This window comes from Aquarana catesbeiana, linkage group LG09, assembly GCF_042186555.1.
Source record: "Aquarana catesbeiana isolate 2022-GZ linkage group LG09, ASM4218655v1, whole genome shotgun sequence".
NCBI lineage: Eukaryota > Metazoa > Chordata > Amphibia > Anura > Ranidae > Aquarana > Aquarana catesbeiana.
In genome coordinates, this window is record NC_133332.1 from 306,383,933 (window position 1) to 306,401,033 (window position 17,101).

Genomic DNA, 17,101 nt, shown 5'->3' on the forward strand with positions numbered 1-17,101 from the left:
CCAGGCAACATTCCACCGCCGTGCTCGTACACAGCGGAGGCACTGTGTCCAGGTTTCCCTTCGGCTCCCCCTCGGAGCTCTACTCAGCAAAATCACACAGCGGTCAGCTGACCACAGACAGCTGATCCTTCCCAGGCTCTCCTCCTCTCCTCTCTTATCTCCCCACAAGTCAGGATGCCGGTCGGGAAGCCGGTAAGACCGATGGTAACCTGTGAGATCCTTGGGGCATAAGCTAAGCAGGATTCAGGCAGCTTCACAGGGCACACACACAGCTGCCAAGGTCCCCACTTCACCGCGCTGGAGCAGCATCGGAGCCGGGGCCGGGAGAGAGCACACACACACCGCTCACACCTGCATCCCAAGTGTATATATACTATGGTTTGGAAAAATTTGGTGTAATTCAGTTCTTCAGAATCAATTTTAAACCAGCACTTAATAAATAAATAATAATAATAATAATAAATATAAATATATATATATATATATATATATATATATATATATATATATAAAATGTGTGTGTGTGTATATATATATATATATATATATATATATATATATATATATACATATATATTTATATATAATTTATTTTTTTTAGAGAAGAATGGTGGTGAAAGTGTCGCATTACATTTTTAAATTTTTATTTGCAAAAAAAAAATAAATGTCATAGTTAAAAAAAAGTGTATATATAAAATATGTGTGTGTATATATATATATATGTATTTTATTTTGTAATTTATGTAATTTTTTTTTTTTGGACAGTGATAACAGTGTCACTTTAAAATTTCATATGTAATATATGTATCTTGCAATGTGCAATATATGTAATAATATTAACCAAAAAAAATAGAGTCTAGAAGAGTCTCTTTCGTGTCCTTTCTGCACTCTGTGGTTCCTCAACCTCCGCATCACTATAAGATGTAGTTATGATAAGGAGGTCAATGGGAAGAACCAGTGACAGTGGGATAATTGAGTATAAATTCTGTCCTTTTGCAGGTACATCTTTTTGGGAAAATTATTTAGCACAGTTTGGTTGCTTTAACTGGGGTACCAAGTGATCAAAAACCCTGTGTGCCAAAGATGGGTATAAATGAGTTGGAGCAGTCGGCTAGTAAGAGACTCTTCTTTTTTTTTTTTTTTTTTTTTTTTTTAACAAAGAAGGTTCAGTAATGATGCAAATATGAGTGTTTTATGTAGAGCCTCTATTATGTTTTTTCAATAAGCTGATGTTCTTTGTCTCTGCAGAGTACTACAGTTACTGTGTCTAACATGGACACTACGGAAAAAGTGATTAAACTGGTATCTCAACAGCTTGAACTTCCCGTAAGTGAACCTAACATATTGACTGTACCTATAAAGCTAAATGTAAAACCCTTGCACTAAATGATATAACCTTCACTTAAAACCCCTTCACCAGTCGTGACGCATCATGACGGGGCCCTTTAAGGCTCCAAAACAATGTACTATGATGTTATTTTTTTCAATGTGGTGGGTGGAGGAGTAGCGTAATTAAAAGTAAATAGAAAAAATCTGCACTTGTACATACTTCTTTTAAACATATATGTATGTAGATGTTGAGTAGGGGTGGTGGGTTGGCCCCCTAAGATGTGTTCTGCTTGATTACTATTAAGTACTACATTAAGTCTGCAAAATACAAGCTCTAATTATCTACCCAATACTGGGGAGGAGTTCATAGCGATGGGTTCTCCAGTATTGCTGATAGGAGGCAGGAGGTTTTCTTCTCCAACGGAAATCAAAAATTTGGGGGGTTTGCACTGAGAAGCAGAGCAGACAGTAAGTTGGTGGGTGTATATTTTGCAGATCTTCTTTGGATTGTAGGTTTTATAATGCATTAGACAAATCCACTTACTGTAATAATATGGGTAATGACATTTAGAGTTGGTTCTACTTTGCTACTGTAACAGCCTCCACTCTTCCTAGAAGGCTTATACGCATGGTTTTTGAGGGTGTCTGTTGGAATTCATGCCCATTAAGCAAAAAAGTATTAAATACAAGATGTTGGATGAAAAGACTTGGCTTACAATGGGCATCCCAATTTATCCCAAATGTGTTCAGTTGGGTTGAGGTCAAGTACTGACTTTGGGTGAGAAGGACCTTCTCGCAGTCAGAGTTCCAGTTCACCCCAAAAGTGTTCAGTTGAGGTGAGGTACTGAAGTTGGATGAAAAGACCTTACTTACAATCGGCATCCCAATTTATCCCGAAGGTTGAGTTGGGTTAGGGTCAGATACTGATTTTGGATGAGAAGACCTGTCTCGCAGTTGGAGTTCCAATTCACCCTAAAAGTGTTCAGTTGGGTTGAGGTGAGGTACTGAGCTTGAATGAGAAGACCTTACTTACAATTGGCATACCAATTCATCCCGAAGGTTGAGTTGGGTTGGGGTCAGATACTGATTTTGGATGAGAAGACCTGTCTCACAGTTGGAGTTCCAATTCGTCCTAAAAGTGTTCAGTTGGGTTGAGGTGAGGTACTCAGGTTGGAAAAGAAGACTTGGCTTGAACCTTAATGAATTATTTTAGAATTAAATATCCACTCAATGGCAAAACTTTTGTGGACACCTGACTGTCACACCTATGTGAGCTTAATGGACATCCATTTCAATGGGCATTAATATGAAGTTGGCCCTCCTTTGCAACAGCCTCCAGTCTTCTGGACAATAAGATCTGGCTCACAATTGGAATTCCAATTCATCCCAAAAGGTGTTCAGTAGGGTTGAGGTCAGGGCTCTGGGCAGGACATAAGTTTCTCCCCACCAAAGTCATCAAACTATGTGTTTATGGAGCTGGCTTTGTACACAGGGGCACATTCATGCTGGAATAAACAAAAAGGGCCTTCCCCAAACTGTTACCACAAGGTTGGAAGAACAGAAATTTCTAAAATATCTTTGTATGCTGTTGCATTGACAGTGCCCTTCACTGGAAACACCTGAACTCAAGCAATTGGAGGAAGTCCACCTACATTTGGCCATATAGTATATTCCAATAGGAAATGAATATGCCTGCTCACAGTGCCAAATGTTTAACAATTGTTTTTGTGCAGGGCAGACACAGTGACTACCATCTGTGGGTGACATCTGGAAAGGATGAACCTCCATATGCTCTTTGCGGTAAGATCTTCACTGAATACTCAGTAGGGGTATATGGACACCACATGTTCTGTCCTCTATGTATAGCATCGGTTATAAAGTGATATTCCCTTCCAGCAATCTACTCTGGATTTTAAAATGTGTATTCCTCAATTGTTTTCAATTTCCTTATACTGAAACATGTAGAAAATATGCATCTTATTATGTACATTATGGCAAAAGGTTTGCAACATATTGTTTATAATTCAATGTAAAATATAATAAAAAATAAAGGTATAGCAAAAGTTGAATTCCAGAGGGATATAAAAGACTAACATTAACACAGCTCAGAATTTATTCATTCATCATTGCATTTATTTTTTCAATTAAGCAAGATCCTTTCACATAGGTATAGCTGCGGTGAATTAGCAGCGACTGGTCACGATTAGCAGGCAATCAGGGGCGATATGTCACCTCCCAGAAGCCTGTTTAAAGAGAGATTTTGCACAGAATTCCCTTTTCACTATGTTGCAGCTGTGTCCTTTGGATCAGTGGCAGCTGGTGCTCAAAATGTTTGGGGGGTGCAAACAAACAAAAAAATTCTGAAAAAAAAAACATCAATTGCAGCCTCTCTGTGCCCATCAATTGCAGCCTCTCTGTGCCCATCAATTGCAGCCTCTCTGTGCCCATCAATTGCAGCCTCTCTGTGCCCATCAATTGCTGCCTCACTGCGTCCATCAATTGCAGCCACTGTGCCCATCAATTGCAGCCACTGTGCCCATCAATTGCAACCACTGTGCCCATCAATAGCAGCCACTGTGCCCGATCCTTTGCAGCCACTGTGCCCATCCATTGCAGCCATTGTGCCCATCCATTGCAGCCACTGTGCCCATCCATTGCAGCCACTGTGCCCATCCATTACAGCCACTGTGCCCAATAATAGCAGCCACTGTGTCCATCCATTGCAGCCACTGTGACCCCCCCCCCGGTGGCATATTTAACCAGCACCCCCCCGCCCGCCCGCTTGTTGTCTGACCGCTCTTACCCTATCTTGGTGGCGGGTCAGGCAGCAGGTGACGGCGGCGAGTTGTGGGACAGGCAGCGGGTCAGGCAGCTTCAAGCTGTGGGTCGGGCGATGACTGTTGTGTCCTCCACACCCCCCGCCACTGCAAATATGTTGACGATAAACGTGATGATGGGAGGAAAGAGCAGGGTGAGCAGATGGGTGACCTCATCTGCCACTCATCTGTCCAATCAGTAGGCTGCAGGCTATATTATTTAACTGTAAGTGGTGCCATCTACCTGGCTGTGCTGTGTGCATCTCAGGACTGGATGAGCCTTTAGAAATATGCATGCTGTGGGATGATGCGCTGAAAAAAACGTTATCCACAATATACAAAGCTCTCCTTCCATCTATTCATGAAGGCCTTTTTAAACTGCTGGCCAGCTAGCACGTGGAGGCCCCGGATATGGACTGGGAGGACTGAGTGGATGTCTGGGAATATCCTATGCTACAGCTGGTTTTGGCAAAACACAGATTAATTCAATTTAAAATACATTCTACTGACCTACAGGGAACGTCTTTAGGGTAGCGACGATAGGCTTTGTTTTGTACTTTAATTCAAAATACTTAATGAAGAGTATCTTTAAAAAAAAAAAAAAAATCTTTTGGTACATCCTTATTTTGGCTTCCCGTATATGTATTTAGATGTTTTCTTCAGTTCAGCTTTGATAAAAACATTTTTAAGCTTTGAGTTCACCTATGGCTGTATTATGTCATATGTTTTCTCCATGGGCAGTGCTATACTTACTGTACCTTGTGTCTTTCCAGGTCATGAGTACCCTTACAGTATTGCAATGAGCTGTCTACAGGAATCTGCGGTTATGGCCAGAGGACTCGGGAATAACCTTTCTTTAGAATACAGTGCAGATAGTATTCTTGAACAGTTCCCTCATGAAAGACAGTGCCAGTTCATCATCAAGCTTCGGCCCCAGGGCCTCATGGAAGTGAGGAGGGGTAGGTATCAACTGGAACTGTAATATTATATTTGTTACACCAGTCACTAAAATCTAATATTAATAAATCTCATATAAGATTTAACACATCCATGTAATTGACATTACAAAGACATTTTCTATCATTTCAAATCTACAGCTGCCTTTAAAATAATCCCCATGCACCCTGCCGTGGAGGCCCTTGTTCAGCCGCTTCCTGTTTTGGGGTGACAATGCCGTTTTGCTATATACCAACTGTCACTTGTCACGCTTCATGTGAACCTGTTCATTGTGGATGGAATCATTTTAACTAAATGGTTTTTGGTAGTGATTCATAACACACTGATGTGCTTGAACAGCCAATTAGAAAATAGCGTAGCTGGACTTGTGTGCCATCTCACTAGAACTAATTATTGGGGGAGATGGAGTAGGGGGGAATAAGAAGCAGAGAGGGAGCTGATCATGGACCACGAGGGAAGAAATAGAAGGTGAATCAGAGGCTGAACTTAGACTTGGTAGGGAGAAGATACTGTACTAGTATCTAGGCTGATGGCTGCCAGAGAAGGTAGTGTGGAGGAGATGGCTGCCAGAGAATGTAGTGTAGAGGATAGAGAAGGTGGTTACCAGAATGTAGTTTGGTCTAGAGGGCTACCATAAAATGCACTGTGGAGGTTGGAGGAGGTAGGTACCAGAGAAGCTAGTGTGGAGGAGTTGGCTGCCAGAGAATGTAGTGTAGAGGATGGAGGAGGTGGTTACCAGAGAATGCATTGTGGAGGTTGGTAGAGGTAGCTACCAGAGAACGTAATGTAGAAGAAGTGGCTGCCAGAGAATATACTGTGGAGAATGTAGGAGGTGGCTGCCAGAATATAGTGTGGTCTAGAGCGCTACCAGAAAAGGCACTGTAGAGGTTGGCGGAGGTAGGTACCAGTGAAGAAAGTGTGGAGGAGTTGGCTGCCAGAGAATGTAGTGTAGAGGATGGAGGAGGCGGTTACCAGAGAATGCATTGTGGAAGTTGGTAGAGGTAGCTACCAGAGAACGTAATGTAGAAGAAGTGGCTGCCAGAGAATGTACTGTGGAGAATGTAGGAGGTGGCTGCCAGAATATAGTGTGGCCTAGAGCGCTACCAGAAAAGGCACTGTAGAGGTTGGCGGAGGTAGGTACCAGTGAAGAAAGTGTGGAGGAGTTGGCTGCCAGAGAATGTAGTGTAGAGGATGGAGGAGGTGGTTACCAGAGAATGCATTGTGGAGGTTGGTAGAGGTAGCTACCAGAGAACGTAATGTAGAAGAAGTGGCTGCCAGAGAATGTACTGTGGAGAATGTAGGAGGTGGCTGCCAGAATATAGTGTGGTCTAGAGCGCTACCAGAAAAGGCACTGTAGAGGTTGGCGGAGGTAGGTACCAGTGAAGAAAGTGTGGAGGAGGTGGCTGCCAGAGAATGTAGTGTAGAGAGGATGGAAAATGTCTTTTGAAATGCCGTGAATATGTTAAATCTGCATTCTTTGATGGTTACCAGTGAATTCAGTGTGGAGGTTGGAGGAGGCAGCTACCAGAGAACATAGGGTGGAGGAGGTGGCTACAATAGAATGTTGTGTGAAGGATGCAAAAGGTTGCTGCCAGAATGTAGTATGGGCTAGTTGGCTACCAGAAAATGCACTGTGGAAGTTGGAAGAGGCGGCTACCAGAGAAGGTAGTGAAGAGGAGCTGGCTACCAGAGAAAGTAGGGTGGAGGAGGTGGCTGCCAGTGAATGTAGTGTGGAGGATCCAGGAGGTGGCTACCAAAGAACATAGTATGGAAAAGGGGGCTGCCAGAGAAAGTAGTGTGAAGGGTGGAGGAGATGACTGCAAGAGAACATAGCATGGAGGGTAGAAGAGGGCAAGGAACCAAAGAACATAACATTAATAGGAAGGGGAACTTCCAAAGAACATGGTGAGTGTAAGGAAGTGGGCAGTGCTACCAGAGAACTTAGTGTGGAGGGAGGAATGCGAGAGAATGTATTCTGGACAATGGGGAGGATGGGAGGCCTGTCAGAGAACATAGTGTGAAGTGGCGGAGATGGCAGAAAACATTTTTGAAATAGATTTTTTTTTCAGAGTCTGCACAAAAACAATGCAGGAGGAAAAAGTCACTGATTGACTGGGCTTTACGTCGTACTGGCAGCGCCACATTGAGCACAGCTTCTTCTCAATCACCTCTTACACCACGCAAGCTCTTTGGTCATTCCCTGTCATCGGTGTGTCCCAATGGGAATCTACCCAAGCCCATAATGGTAAGATAAGACTCTCTAATGTTAACTGTAACCACTTGAAAGCATTCCATATTTAGAAGCCTTCAGACTAATATGATGAGATTGCAGCAGCTGGTGGAGTTAGATAACAGCTAATTACTTTATACATGTAAAAATTATTCATATCTCTCCACAACAGGATAAAAAAAAAATTGTGTAGGCCTCATCAGGAGATTTCTTGAAATTCTTATTAAATGATGTGCTGCCTGACTTAAATCCAAACCATCCAAAAAAAAAATTAAAACCAATCACTATGGCTCTTGAGGTCTAGGGAAGCTCCTTCTAACTATCCTGGAGCTGTTCTTCTGCCCAAAAACTCTAAATCTTCCCAGTAACCCTATTAATAACCCTAATGTTATCACTTATCTTACTGATAACCCTAACCCTTTGTTTATAAACAAAGCCGTCTAATGTCAGCACATTCTTAATAAACAAAGCCATGGCACTGGGCATGTCTAGTTTAAAAAGGGAACTTTCTGGTAATTTCAACTAGCAGTGCCATGAAATTGGGACGTTCCTTCCAAGTTGGAAGCTCCTTCTACCCATCCTAGACCTGCTTTTCTGCCCAAAAACTAACACCCACATTAACCCTAATAATAACCCTAATGTTATCACTTAACCTACTGATAACCCTAACCCTTTATTTATATAAGCAAATTCATGCAATGTTAGCACATTCCTAATAATGTGCATGTCTAGTTTAAAAAGGGAACTTTCCACAAATTTTGTCTAGCAGTGCCATGAAATTGGGAGGTATCTTTCAACTTGGAAGCTACTTCTAACTATCCTGGGCCTGCTCTTCTGCCCAAAAACTCTAAACGTTCACAGTAACCCTAATGGTAACCCTAATGTTATCATTTATCCTACTGATAACCCTAACCCTTTGTTTATAAACAAAGCCATGTAATGTCAGCACATTCTTAATAAACAAAGCTATGGCACTGGGCATGCCTAATTTAAAAGGGGAAGTAATGGGGAAGTAATTTCAGCTAGCAGTGCATGATATTAGGAAGTTCCTTCCAACTTGGAAACTCAGCTATGATTAAGCACCAGATTCAGGTGTGAAACATGTAAGCTGCTTGTATCCCCCTCTTTTGTACCGTATGGATTGACTGCTGTACACTGGATTTTAATCCAATAAAGGTGTTGTATCGGAGTGCTGCCATCCAGGCTCATTCGTTTGTTCGCCAACTTGGAAACTCCTTCTAACTACCCTGGACCTGCTCTTCTTCCAAAAAAATGTTAAAAACCTCATAGTAACCCTAATGCCGCGTACACACGACCGGACTTTACGGCATACTTGGTTCGGCGGACCGGAGTCCGTCGGACAATTCGATCATGTGTGGGCGGACTTCTTTTCCCCAAAAGTTCGACGGCCCCAGAAATGAAACATGTTTCAAATCTTTTCGACGGACTCGAGTCCGGTCGAAAAGTCCGCTCGTCTGTATGCTAGTCCGACGGACAAAAACCGGCGCTAGGGCAGCTATTGGCTACTGGCTATGAACTTCCTTGTTTTAGTCCGGTCGTACGTCATCACGTATGAATCCGTCGGACTTTGGTTGATCGTGTGTAGGCAAGTCTGTTCATTCGTCGTAAAGTCCGTCAAAAAGTCCGCGGGGCAAAGTATGCCGTAAAGTCCGGTTGTGTGTACGCGGCATAATAATAACCCTAATATTATCAGTTATCCTACTGATAACCCTAATACTTTATTTATAAACAAAGTCATGGAATGTCAGCACATTCTTAATAAATAAAGCCATGGAACTGAGCATGTCTAGTTTAAAAGGGGAACTTTCAGTTAATTTTGAAGAGCAATGCCATGAAATTTGGGAAGTTTCTTTCAACTTGGAAGCTCCTTTTGACCATCCTGGATCTGCTTTTCTGCCGAAAAACTCTACCACTCACATGGCCATGGCAGGAGGTATGTATAATTTAAAAGGGGAACTTTCAGGTAGTTTTGACTAGCAGTGCCAGGAAATTGGAAAGTTTCTTCCAACTTGGAAGCTCCTTCCAACCACCCTGGACCTGTTCTCCTACCCAAAAACTCTTAACATCACAGTAACCCTAATAATAACCCTAATGTTATCACTTCTCCTACTGATAATCCTATCACTTTGTTTATAAACAAAATCATGTTCCTTTCAACTTGGAGGCTCCTTCCAACCATCCTGGACCTGCTCTTCTCCCCAAAAACTCTAATACTCACACGGTCTGGCACTGGGCGTGTTTAATTTAAAATGGAAACTTTTTTCAGGTAATTTCGACAATTTCAGTGCCATGAAATTGGGTAGTTCCTTCCAACTTGGAAGTTCCTTCTAACCATCCTGGACCTGTTCTTTTATCCAAAATTATAAACAAAGTCATGTAGTATCCGCACATTGTTAATAAATAAAGTCATGGCATTCGTAATATCTAGTTTACAATGGGAACTTTTATCTAGTTTTGGCCATGAAATTAGAGGCTAATTTTGTAGAAATATCAGCAAGACAAAATCTGTAATTTTTCTGCTAAATCAAGGTTGCAAAAAATTGGCTGCCTATTTCAAAAGATGCCCAGTTTAACAATTATAAGCAGGTTCTGAACTACTGCTATTGATGATGATTTGGGGGACCGGATATCTGAGACTCCGTATCAGAAGACAGTAAAATATTTTTGTAATTCTAGTACAGGATAATTTTGTCACTCACATCATGTTGCTGAACAATTCTAGGATATGCTCCTGCTGTTATATGAAGAAGGGCCGCACACGAGGGGTATTTTCAGGCGCTCAGCCAATGCCAAAACATGCAAGGAGCTCAAGGAGAAGTTGTTATGCGGAGACGATGTCCAGATGGGTGGAGAATCTGTGTTTGTGGCAGCTGCAGTGATCACGGTACATAATGATATCCTAAATATTACAAAAATATTCCTTATTTTAAAGAGTGAAATGTTGTCCTTCAAGTAGAACTGTGACTTGGGTTTTGACCATTCAAACATTTACAAATTCTCTACAAATAGTAAATGAGCATGGGAACGCACAAAGAAAAAGTGTAATGCTCACATTTTCTTGCCTTTTTCGCGTGTTCCCATTGAAGTAATGTGTGAAGTTAAAAAGAAGCTCATGTAATTTTTTTGAGCTACAAGCTTCAAGTTGCTGAGGGATTTCTGGGAGGGGGGAAGAGGAAACTGAATTGCTGAGTCACTGCTGAAGGGTGGAATAGAGTGAGCTGAGAGTTTAAGGATGATTTGCTCCACAGTGACCCCCTAAAGACTTGGCTTGATCACTTTGGGTTGCAGGAACTCGAGTGGCCTGCACAGTGCCCTAACCTCAACTCTACTGAACACCTTTGAGGTGAATTGGAACTCCAGTTGTGAGTCAAGTTTTCTCATCCAACATCAGTACCTGACCTCACAAGTGGACAAAAATTCCCATAGACATACTCAAATCTTGTGTAAAGCCTTCCCAGAAGAGTGGAGGCTGTTACCAACGGGGGCCAACTTCATATGAACGCCCATTATTTTTGAAAGGGATGCTCACACGTGACGGTCAGGCTTCTACAAAAGCCTGGCCAAATATTGTATATTTAAAGTGATTATAAAGGCTGTAATTCTTTTTACAACAAACACGTTATACTTACCTGCTCTGTGGTTTCGCACAGAGCAGCCCTCATTCTCTTCCTTTTGTGGCTATGGGGGCACTAGAGCAGGCTCACTCCCAAGCCACACTTCTGTAAATGGACCTTGTCCATTCACACACAGAGCGCAACTCGGCCCTGCCCCCGCTCTCTGCTCATTGGCTCACTGGCTATGATTGACAGCAGCAGGAACCAATGAGGCGAGAGAGACACAGGAATGACACTGCTCTCGTGCACATCGCTGGATTTGGATCAGGCTCAGGTAAGTATAATGGGGGGGGGGGCTTAAGGAAAAGGAAGCCTGCATTTAGAACTACTTTAATACTAAAGTGATATATTTAAGTTCTTATAACGTTCTATCTCACCTCACAAAGCTTTAACACAGAGGTAAGGTTTTTTGTTTTCAATCACGTGACTGTAATTTTCACATCTCATTGAACTGATCTGAAAATAACTGTCACTTTTTTGGAAAATTAGGAACCTGTTGTTTCAGCTTTGTGAACAGATCCCATAACATGAATCTTTAGAATAGGTTTTGCCTGTCCTGTTGTGTTCCTGTTTTTTTTTACTTTATTATAAGTACTACAAAATGCTGACCCCCCTACTGTATGTATATGTATTTGATTTAGGATTTTCTCCGCAATATTCCTGACAGTATTCTATCCTCAGACATGTATGGGCTTTGGATGGAAGTCACAGAAATTGAGGAACCGGAAAACAGTATAAAAGTGATAAAAAGGTCAGTTATTTAACGGATTAGAACTTGCTGATGAATTAGTACACATTATGATCTATACTGTAAGTTGGTAGATGACACATCTTGACTGTTCCATTGTTTAATCCCTAGCCTGTTGGACCAGCTCCCTGAAGCCAACTTCAGTTTGCTGCAACATTTGTTTGCTGTACTGAATCACATTGGGAAGAACTCAGAAGAAAATCAAATGACCGCTTCCAATCTTGCTCTCTGCATAGCTCCCAATATGTTATGGCTGCCTACCGGAGGGGACCCAGAGGAAGAGAGCAAGTCCACCAAAAAGGTAATGCCTGATTCCTGTACCAGACCTGGTCACATGCAGTTAATGTGTAAATTAGAAGTTTAATCCATATTTAGCGCACCCCATGTAGAAGCCTCAAATGAAATGGGATCCCCCACCCTGCACAGCCAGGCACACCGAATCTCCTCAGTCTCCCAGAGTCAGGAAACAGTCCAGCACTTTGGGGTTTTTTAGTATTTTATTGGGGGGATAACATTTGGATAGGGATTGGGGAGGTTATGAGATGCCCACTTGGCTTCAAACAACTTCAGGGACAACTCTTCCTATATACAGTCTCTATATACACTCCACTTCTACCTTCAGCACTTGCTTGCAGAACTTCAGCTGGCACACTGATAGTTAATCTGACTCAAAGCACTCAGTCAGGCTTTTAGCAATGGCTCTTTACAGGCAGGAACCTGAGGCCCCTTTAGGTGTGTAGCAAAAATTCAGTGTCCAGCATGGATCCCTGTGTCTACTGATCTCAGCACCAACTCTTCAGGCACTGCCAACCTGCCTGGCTAAAGCTTCCCCCCTTCACTAACCCTCCTGGCTACTTCTCCACAGTCCTCCGAGAATGGACACTCACCAGCCCACCCAGCTCAGAGTCCTCAGGAGATCTCCCGGATGTGCTGAATCTCTCCGCTGTCCTCGCACTTGCTCCCGTGCATCCAGGAAAGGTTTCCTCTGTGTGTTGTAGAGGGTCCCTCCAGCACCCAAGCCCCGGGCCCGAGGTTACCCCCCTAGACTGGGGGACACCCTCAAGGGCCACTGACAACCTCTTCAGCACTCTATCTCCATCTTCTACCCATCTACCCCTGCTGGCATGGCCCATAAATATTTATGAGGTGCCTGCCCCCTGCCAGACCACTTTGCTTGGGATTGGCTAGAAGCCTCCATCAATACTCCAAGCAGCTCCTCCTAAACTCCACCCTCTACTTCTGGAAGCTTCTCCAAGGTTCCAGAGAGCAGGGGGAGTTACCACGGGTGCTGCTTGCTGAGTTACATACAGTAGTTACATAGTTAGTCAGGTTGAAAAAAGACACAAGTCCATTTAGTTCAACCATTAGAAAAAAAAAGAAAAAAATCATACAATTCCATATACACAATACTATACCCACAGTTGATCCAGAGAAAGGCGAAAAACCCCAGTAAAGCAGGATCCAATTTGCTACAGCAGAGGAAAAAATTCCTTCCTGTTCCCCCGAGAGGCATTTATAATTTCTCCTGGATCAACTTTACCTATAAATGTTAGTACCCAGTTATATCATGCACATTTAGGAGAGAATCCAGGCCTTTGTAAGAGGTTGGAAACACCCACCCAAAAAAACCCCAAAAAAACCCTGTAAGACAAAGGCATAATGAGCTAGTATGCATTGCATACTAGCTCATTGTGAAATACTTACCTTAGAACAAAGCCCCCGCAGCTGCACCTGCACACTGCTGAACAGCTGACCTTTTCCCTGGTGTTTCTTCCTGTTCACTCCCGTGGATGTGGGCGGGACCCCACGGTCTCAGCACACGGCTCAGAAGAAATGGCACCAGCGGCCATTCCTTCATTGCGAATGCGTCGATGACATAATCAGTGGGATTACAGTAAATATCAGTGGGATATACAGTAAATTTAAGTTTAGGAGATATTTACAGTACCTATATGTAAGCCGTAATATAGGCCGGGGAAGTTTACTTCCTCTTTAAAGGGATCTACTGAGCTGACCAGAACCACCTCTGGAGGGAATCTAGTCCACATTTTCACGGCTCTATATGTGAAGAAGCCTTTCTGTATTTGGAGATGAAATCTCTTTTCCTCCAGATGTAAAGAGTGGCCCCTTGTCCTCTGTTATGACCTTAACCTGAATAACTCAACATCAGGTTCACTATATGGACCCCTTATGTATTTGTACATGTTGATCATAATCTCCTCTTCTCAAGAGGAAATAAATTCAGTTCCTCTAATCTTTCCTCATAGCTGAGCTCCTCCGTGCCTCCATGCATCAGTTTGGTTCCCCTTCTCTGCACTTTCTCCAGTTCCCCGATATCTTTTTTGAGAACTGGTGCCCAAAACTGAACTGCATATTCCAGATGAGGTCTTACTAATGATTTGTACAGGGGGGCAAAATGATATCTCTCTCTCTGGAGTCCATACCTCTCTTAATACAAGAAAGTACTTTGCTCGCTTTGGAAACCGCAGCTTGGCATTGCATGCCATTATTAGGCAATACCCTGAGATCCTTCTCCACTATGGATTCCCCCAGTTGTACCCCCCCTAGTATGTATGATGCGTTCATATTCTTAGCCCCCATACAGGCTCCCTGAGTCACTAAGCCCAGACCCAGATTTAACCCAGTCCTGGCTCTCAGCCAGGCCAAATGTTCCTACACTAACAACTATGTACACTTGCAACTAGTTAGAGGGTGTTACACAATGGTGGCTGTTTTTTTTTGGGGGGGTGGGCAGCAAACAACAATCCCCCCCCAGCGACACCCACCCGCCGTTTGCAGGTCGTTCCGCCACTTTCCCTATTGGCGGCAGGTGGCAGGCAGTGTGGTGCAGCGGCTCCATGTCCTCTCCTCCATGGCGGCTTCCAGCTCCTCCCCTCCTCCTCCTGGGCATCCAATAGGATCGCCTGTCCTTTCAGCCAATCAGACCAGTGTCAAAACCTGCTTCCTGCTTGGCCGGGAGGAGGATAAATGTTACAACAGTGAATATTCATTCGCTGTTGTAACACACCTGGGTGGGATCGGAGCTCACTCCCTGCGACCCCAGCCCACCCTATATTGAAGCTTATTAGAGCCTCTGGCTATAATTGGTGCTTCAAAAAAACAGTCCCCCCCCCGCATTGGAATCCATACGCCAGTGTCCTGAAAGGGGCCGGATGCATGGATGGGGGGGCTGCTCCTGGTGCTACATGTATATATTTAGCCCTCCCTGGTTCCTCCTTTCATCCCTCTTCATTAACCGCTAATCATATTTTTTAAACAAGACTGCTTTCCGCCTATCAGTGCCACCTCATCAGTGCCCATCAGTGCCTATCAGTGCTCATCAGTGCAGCCTCATCAGCACACATCAGTGAAGACGAAACAGAAACTAAGAAAAACTTTTTTTTTTTTAAATAAAATTTTCGGACTTTTTCCGTTTGTTTAGCAAAAAATAAAAAATCCAGTGGTGATTCTCTATTTGTGTGAAAAAAATGATAAAATTGTCATTATGGGTATAGTGTTACATGACCGCGCAATTGTCATTCAAAGTGTGACAGCGCTGAAAGCTGAAAATTGGCCTGTGCAGGAAGGGATTAAAGTGTCCAGTAGGCATTTGGTTAAACCTGAGCCTTAAATAAAAGAGGTCAACGTACCTACAACCTGATAGTATTGTGCAGGTGGGAGCAACATATGGTCATTTGTAGGCTGGGTTCACATTTTGCATTTTGTTTTTCCATGCTTTGACATGCACTGTGCTAAAGTAGCCTATTAAAATAAACAGCAACACACCAAAATGTCTGAAGAAAAAGGACATTCTCGATTTTTGGCAACTAATAGTTGGGAGTAGGGTCCTCCAAGTAGTTATTTTGTATATTTGCTGTTGTACATTCCAAAAATAGTTCCAGTACCAGGGAGTCTGTTCACACCAAAATAAGGTCTCCTGGCTGGTGTCCACTTTCATATTACGGTGTATTTTTGGCACAACTTGAAGCTTTGTTCCCTTTTTCAAGGATATCCTTAATATCCAGACATTCCGACTTAAGGATATACAATTTATTTATCAAGGTAATTCTGTAAAGAAGATAAAAATAACTTACGACTGGAAAATATGTCTCGATATCCACCCTCTGTCAGGATTTCATTGCTGTCTGTGCCCTTGCTGGGGAGTGACCTGAGCAGTGGTGGCTGGTGCTTAATATTTTTTGGAGGGGGGGTGGCAAACAAACCTACCCCAGCTCACTCGCACAACCATCACCCCCCTGCGGGAGACGGACGGGAAGGCAACGATCGGACGGGAAGGCGGCGATCAGTCCGGCCTTACCTTAGGAGGCTGCTTCGGCTCCCAAAGTGGGTCCTGAGACCCGATTTGGTCTCCCTGGCCAATCAGGTCTCAGGAACCGCTTCCTGATTGGCTGGGAGGAGAAGCAGGATAACATTAGCGAATATCAATTCACTAATGTCACACAACTGGGTGGGCTCAGGGCGCAGTGCTCTGCGCCCCGAGCCCACCTTTTTTTGAAGCAAATTAGAGCCTCAAGCTCTAATCATGTGCTTCAAAGAAAGAAAAAAAAAAGATTGAAATCCATGCATCTGGCGCCCTGCATGTAGTTTAGGGGCTGGGTGCATGGATTAGAGGGACGGCACCCCTAATGGAGCAGCCGCCACTGGACCTGCATTCTCTATTTTATCTTGGTGACTATTGGCATCCATCTCTTTCCCATAGGAGAGATTTATTCTCACTTCCTACTGCATGTTCAGGACAGGAAGTATAGGGAAATCTCCCCAACAGGATACAGGAGGCATTAAATAAGCAAACAGTTTTTTGTTGTTAACTCTTTACTACTGTTTGCAAAACTTAAATAAATTTGCTATACACATACTTTAACTTGGTAAGATATTTAGTACATGACATATGTACTAAAAAAGTTCATCAACGTTTCTAGGGTGCTTTACTGTCATTAGAAATGAGACAAACTATATCATTTGTATTTTTCCTATGCAGTAACACTAGATCTTTTTTACGACTTTGTGACCACAATACAACCTTTTAAATCCCCATGCAAGCTACAGCAGAAAACTAGAAATGTGCACCTGTGTGCGTTCCTAGTTCTCAGACCATGCTGTAAAGTGACACATTCACTCAGAGAGTTACACATTGACTCAGAGAGTTATAGTCAAGGTAACTGAAACATCCCTTTTGTTCCTGTAGATTGTATAGAAAATGAAAGTAGTATACAGGAGTCGTAGTGGCTAAATATGTGTAGTGCACCCCCTAAGGAGCCGCAAGTAACCTGGGAACCCCCACCCTGCACAGTCAGGCACACCAAATTTTCACAGGCACTCTTGAGGCAGAGAACAGTCCATGACTTTGTTTTTTTTGGTACTTATT

The 17,101-nt window shown here is 43.1% G+C and overlaps 1 protein-coding gene across 1 annotated transcript in view; it reads left to right on the forward strand.

Moving 5' to 3' along the window:
* Nucleotides 1–17,101, forward strand: part of LOC141108700 (rho GTPase-activating protein 20-like) — a 94,105-nt gene that overhangs the window by 63,980 nt on the left and 13,024 nt on the right. Inside the window, exons 7-13 of the mRNA XM_073600569.1 lie at nt 1,249–1,326; nt 3,063–3,129; nt 4,919–5,104; nt 7,172–7,347; nt 10,076–10,237; nt 11,609–11,718; nt 11,827–12,016. Of these exons, the coding sequence (XP_073456670.1) occupies nt 1,249–1,326; nt 3,063–3,129; nt 4,919–5,104; nt 7,172–7,347; nt 10,076–10,237; nt 11,609–11,718; nt 11,827–12,016 (969 nt within the window). The remainder of the gene's footprint in view (nt 1–1,248; nt 1,327–3,062; nt 3,130–4,918; nt 5,105–7,171; nt 7,348–10,075; nt 10,238–11,608; nt 11,719–11,826; nt 12,017–17,101) is intronic.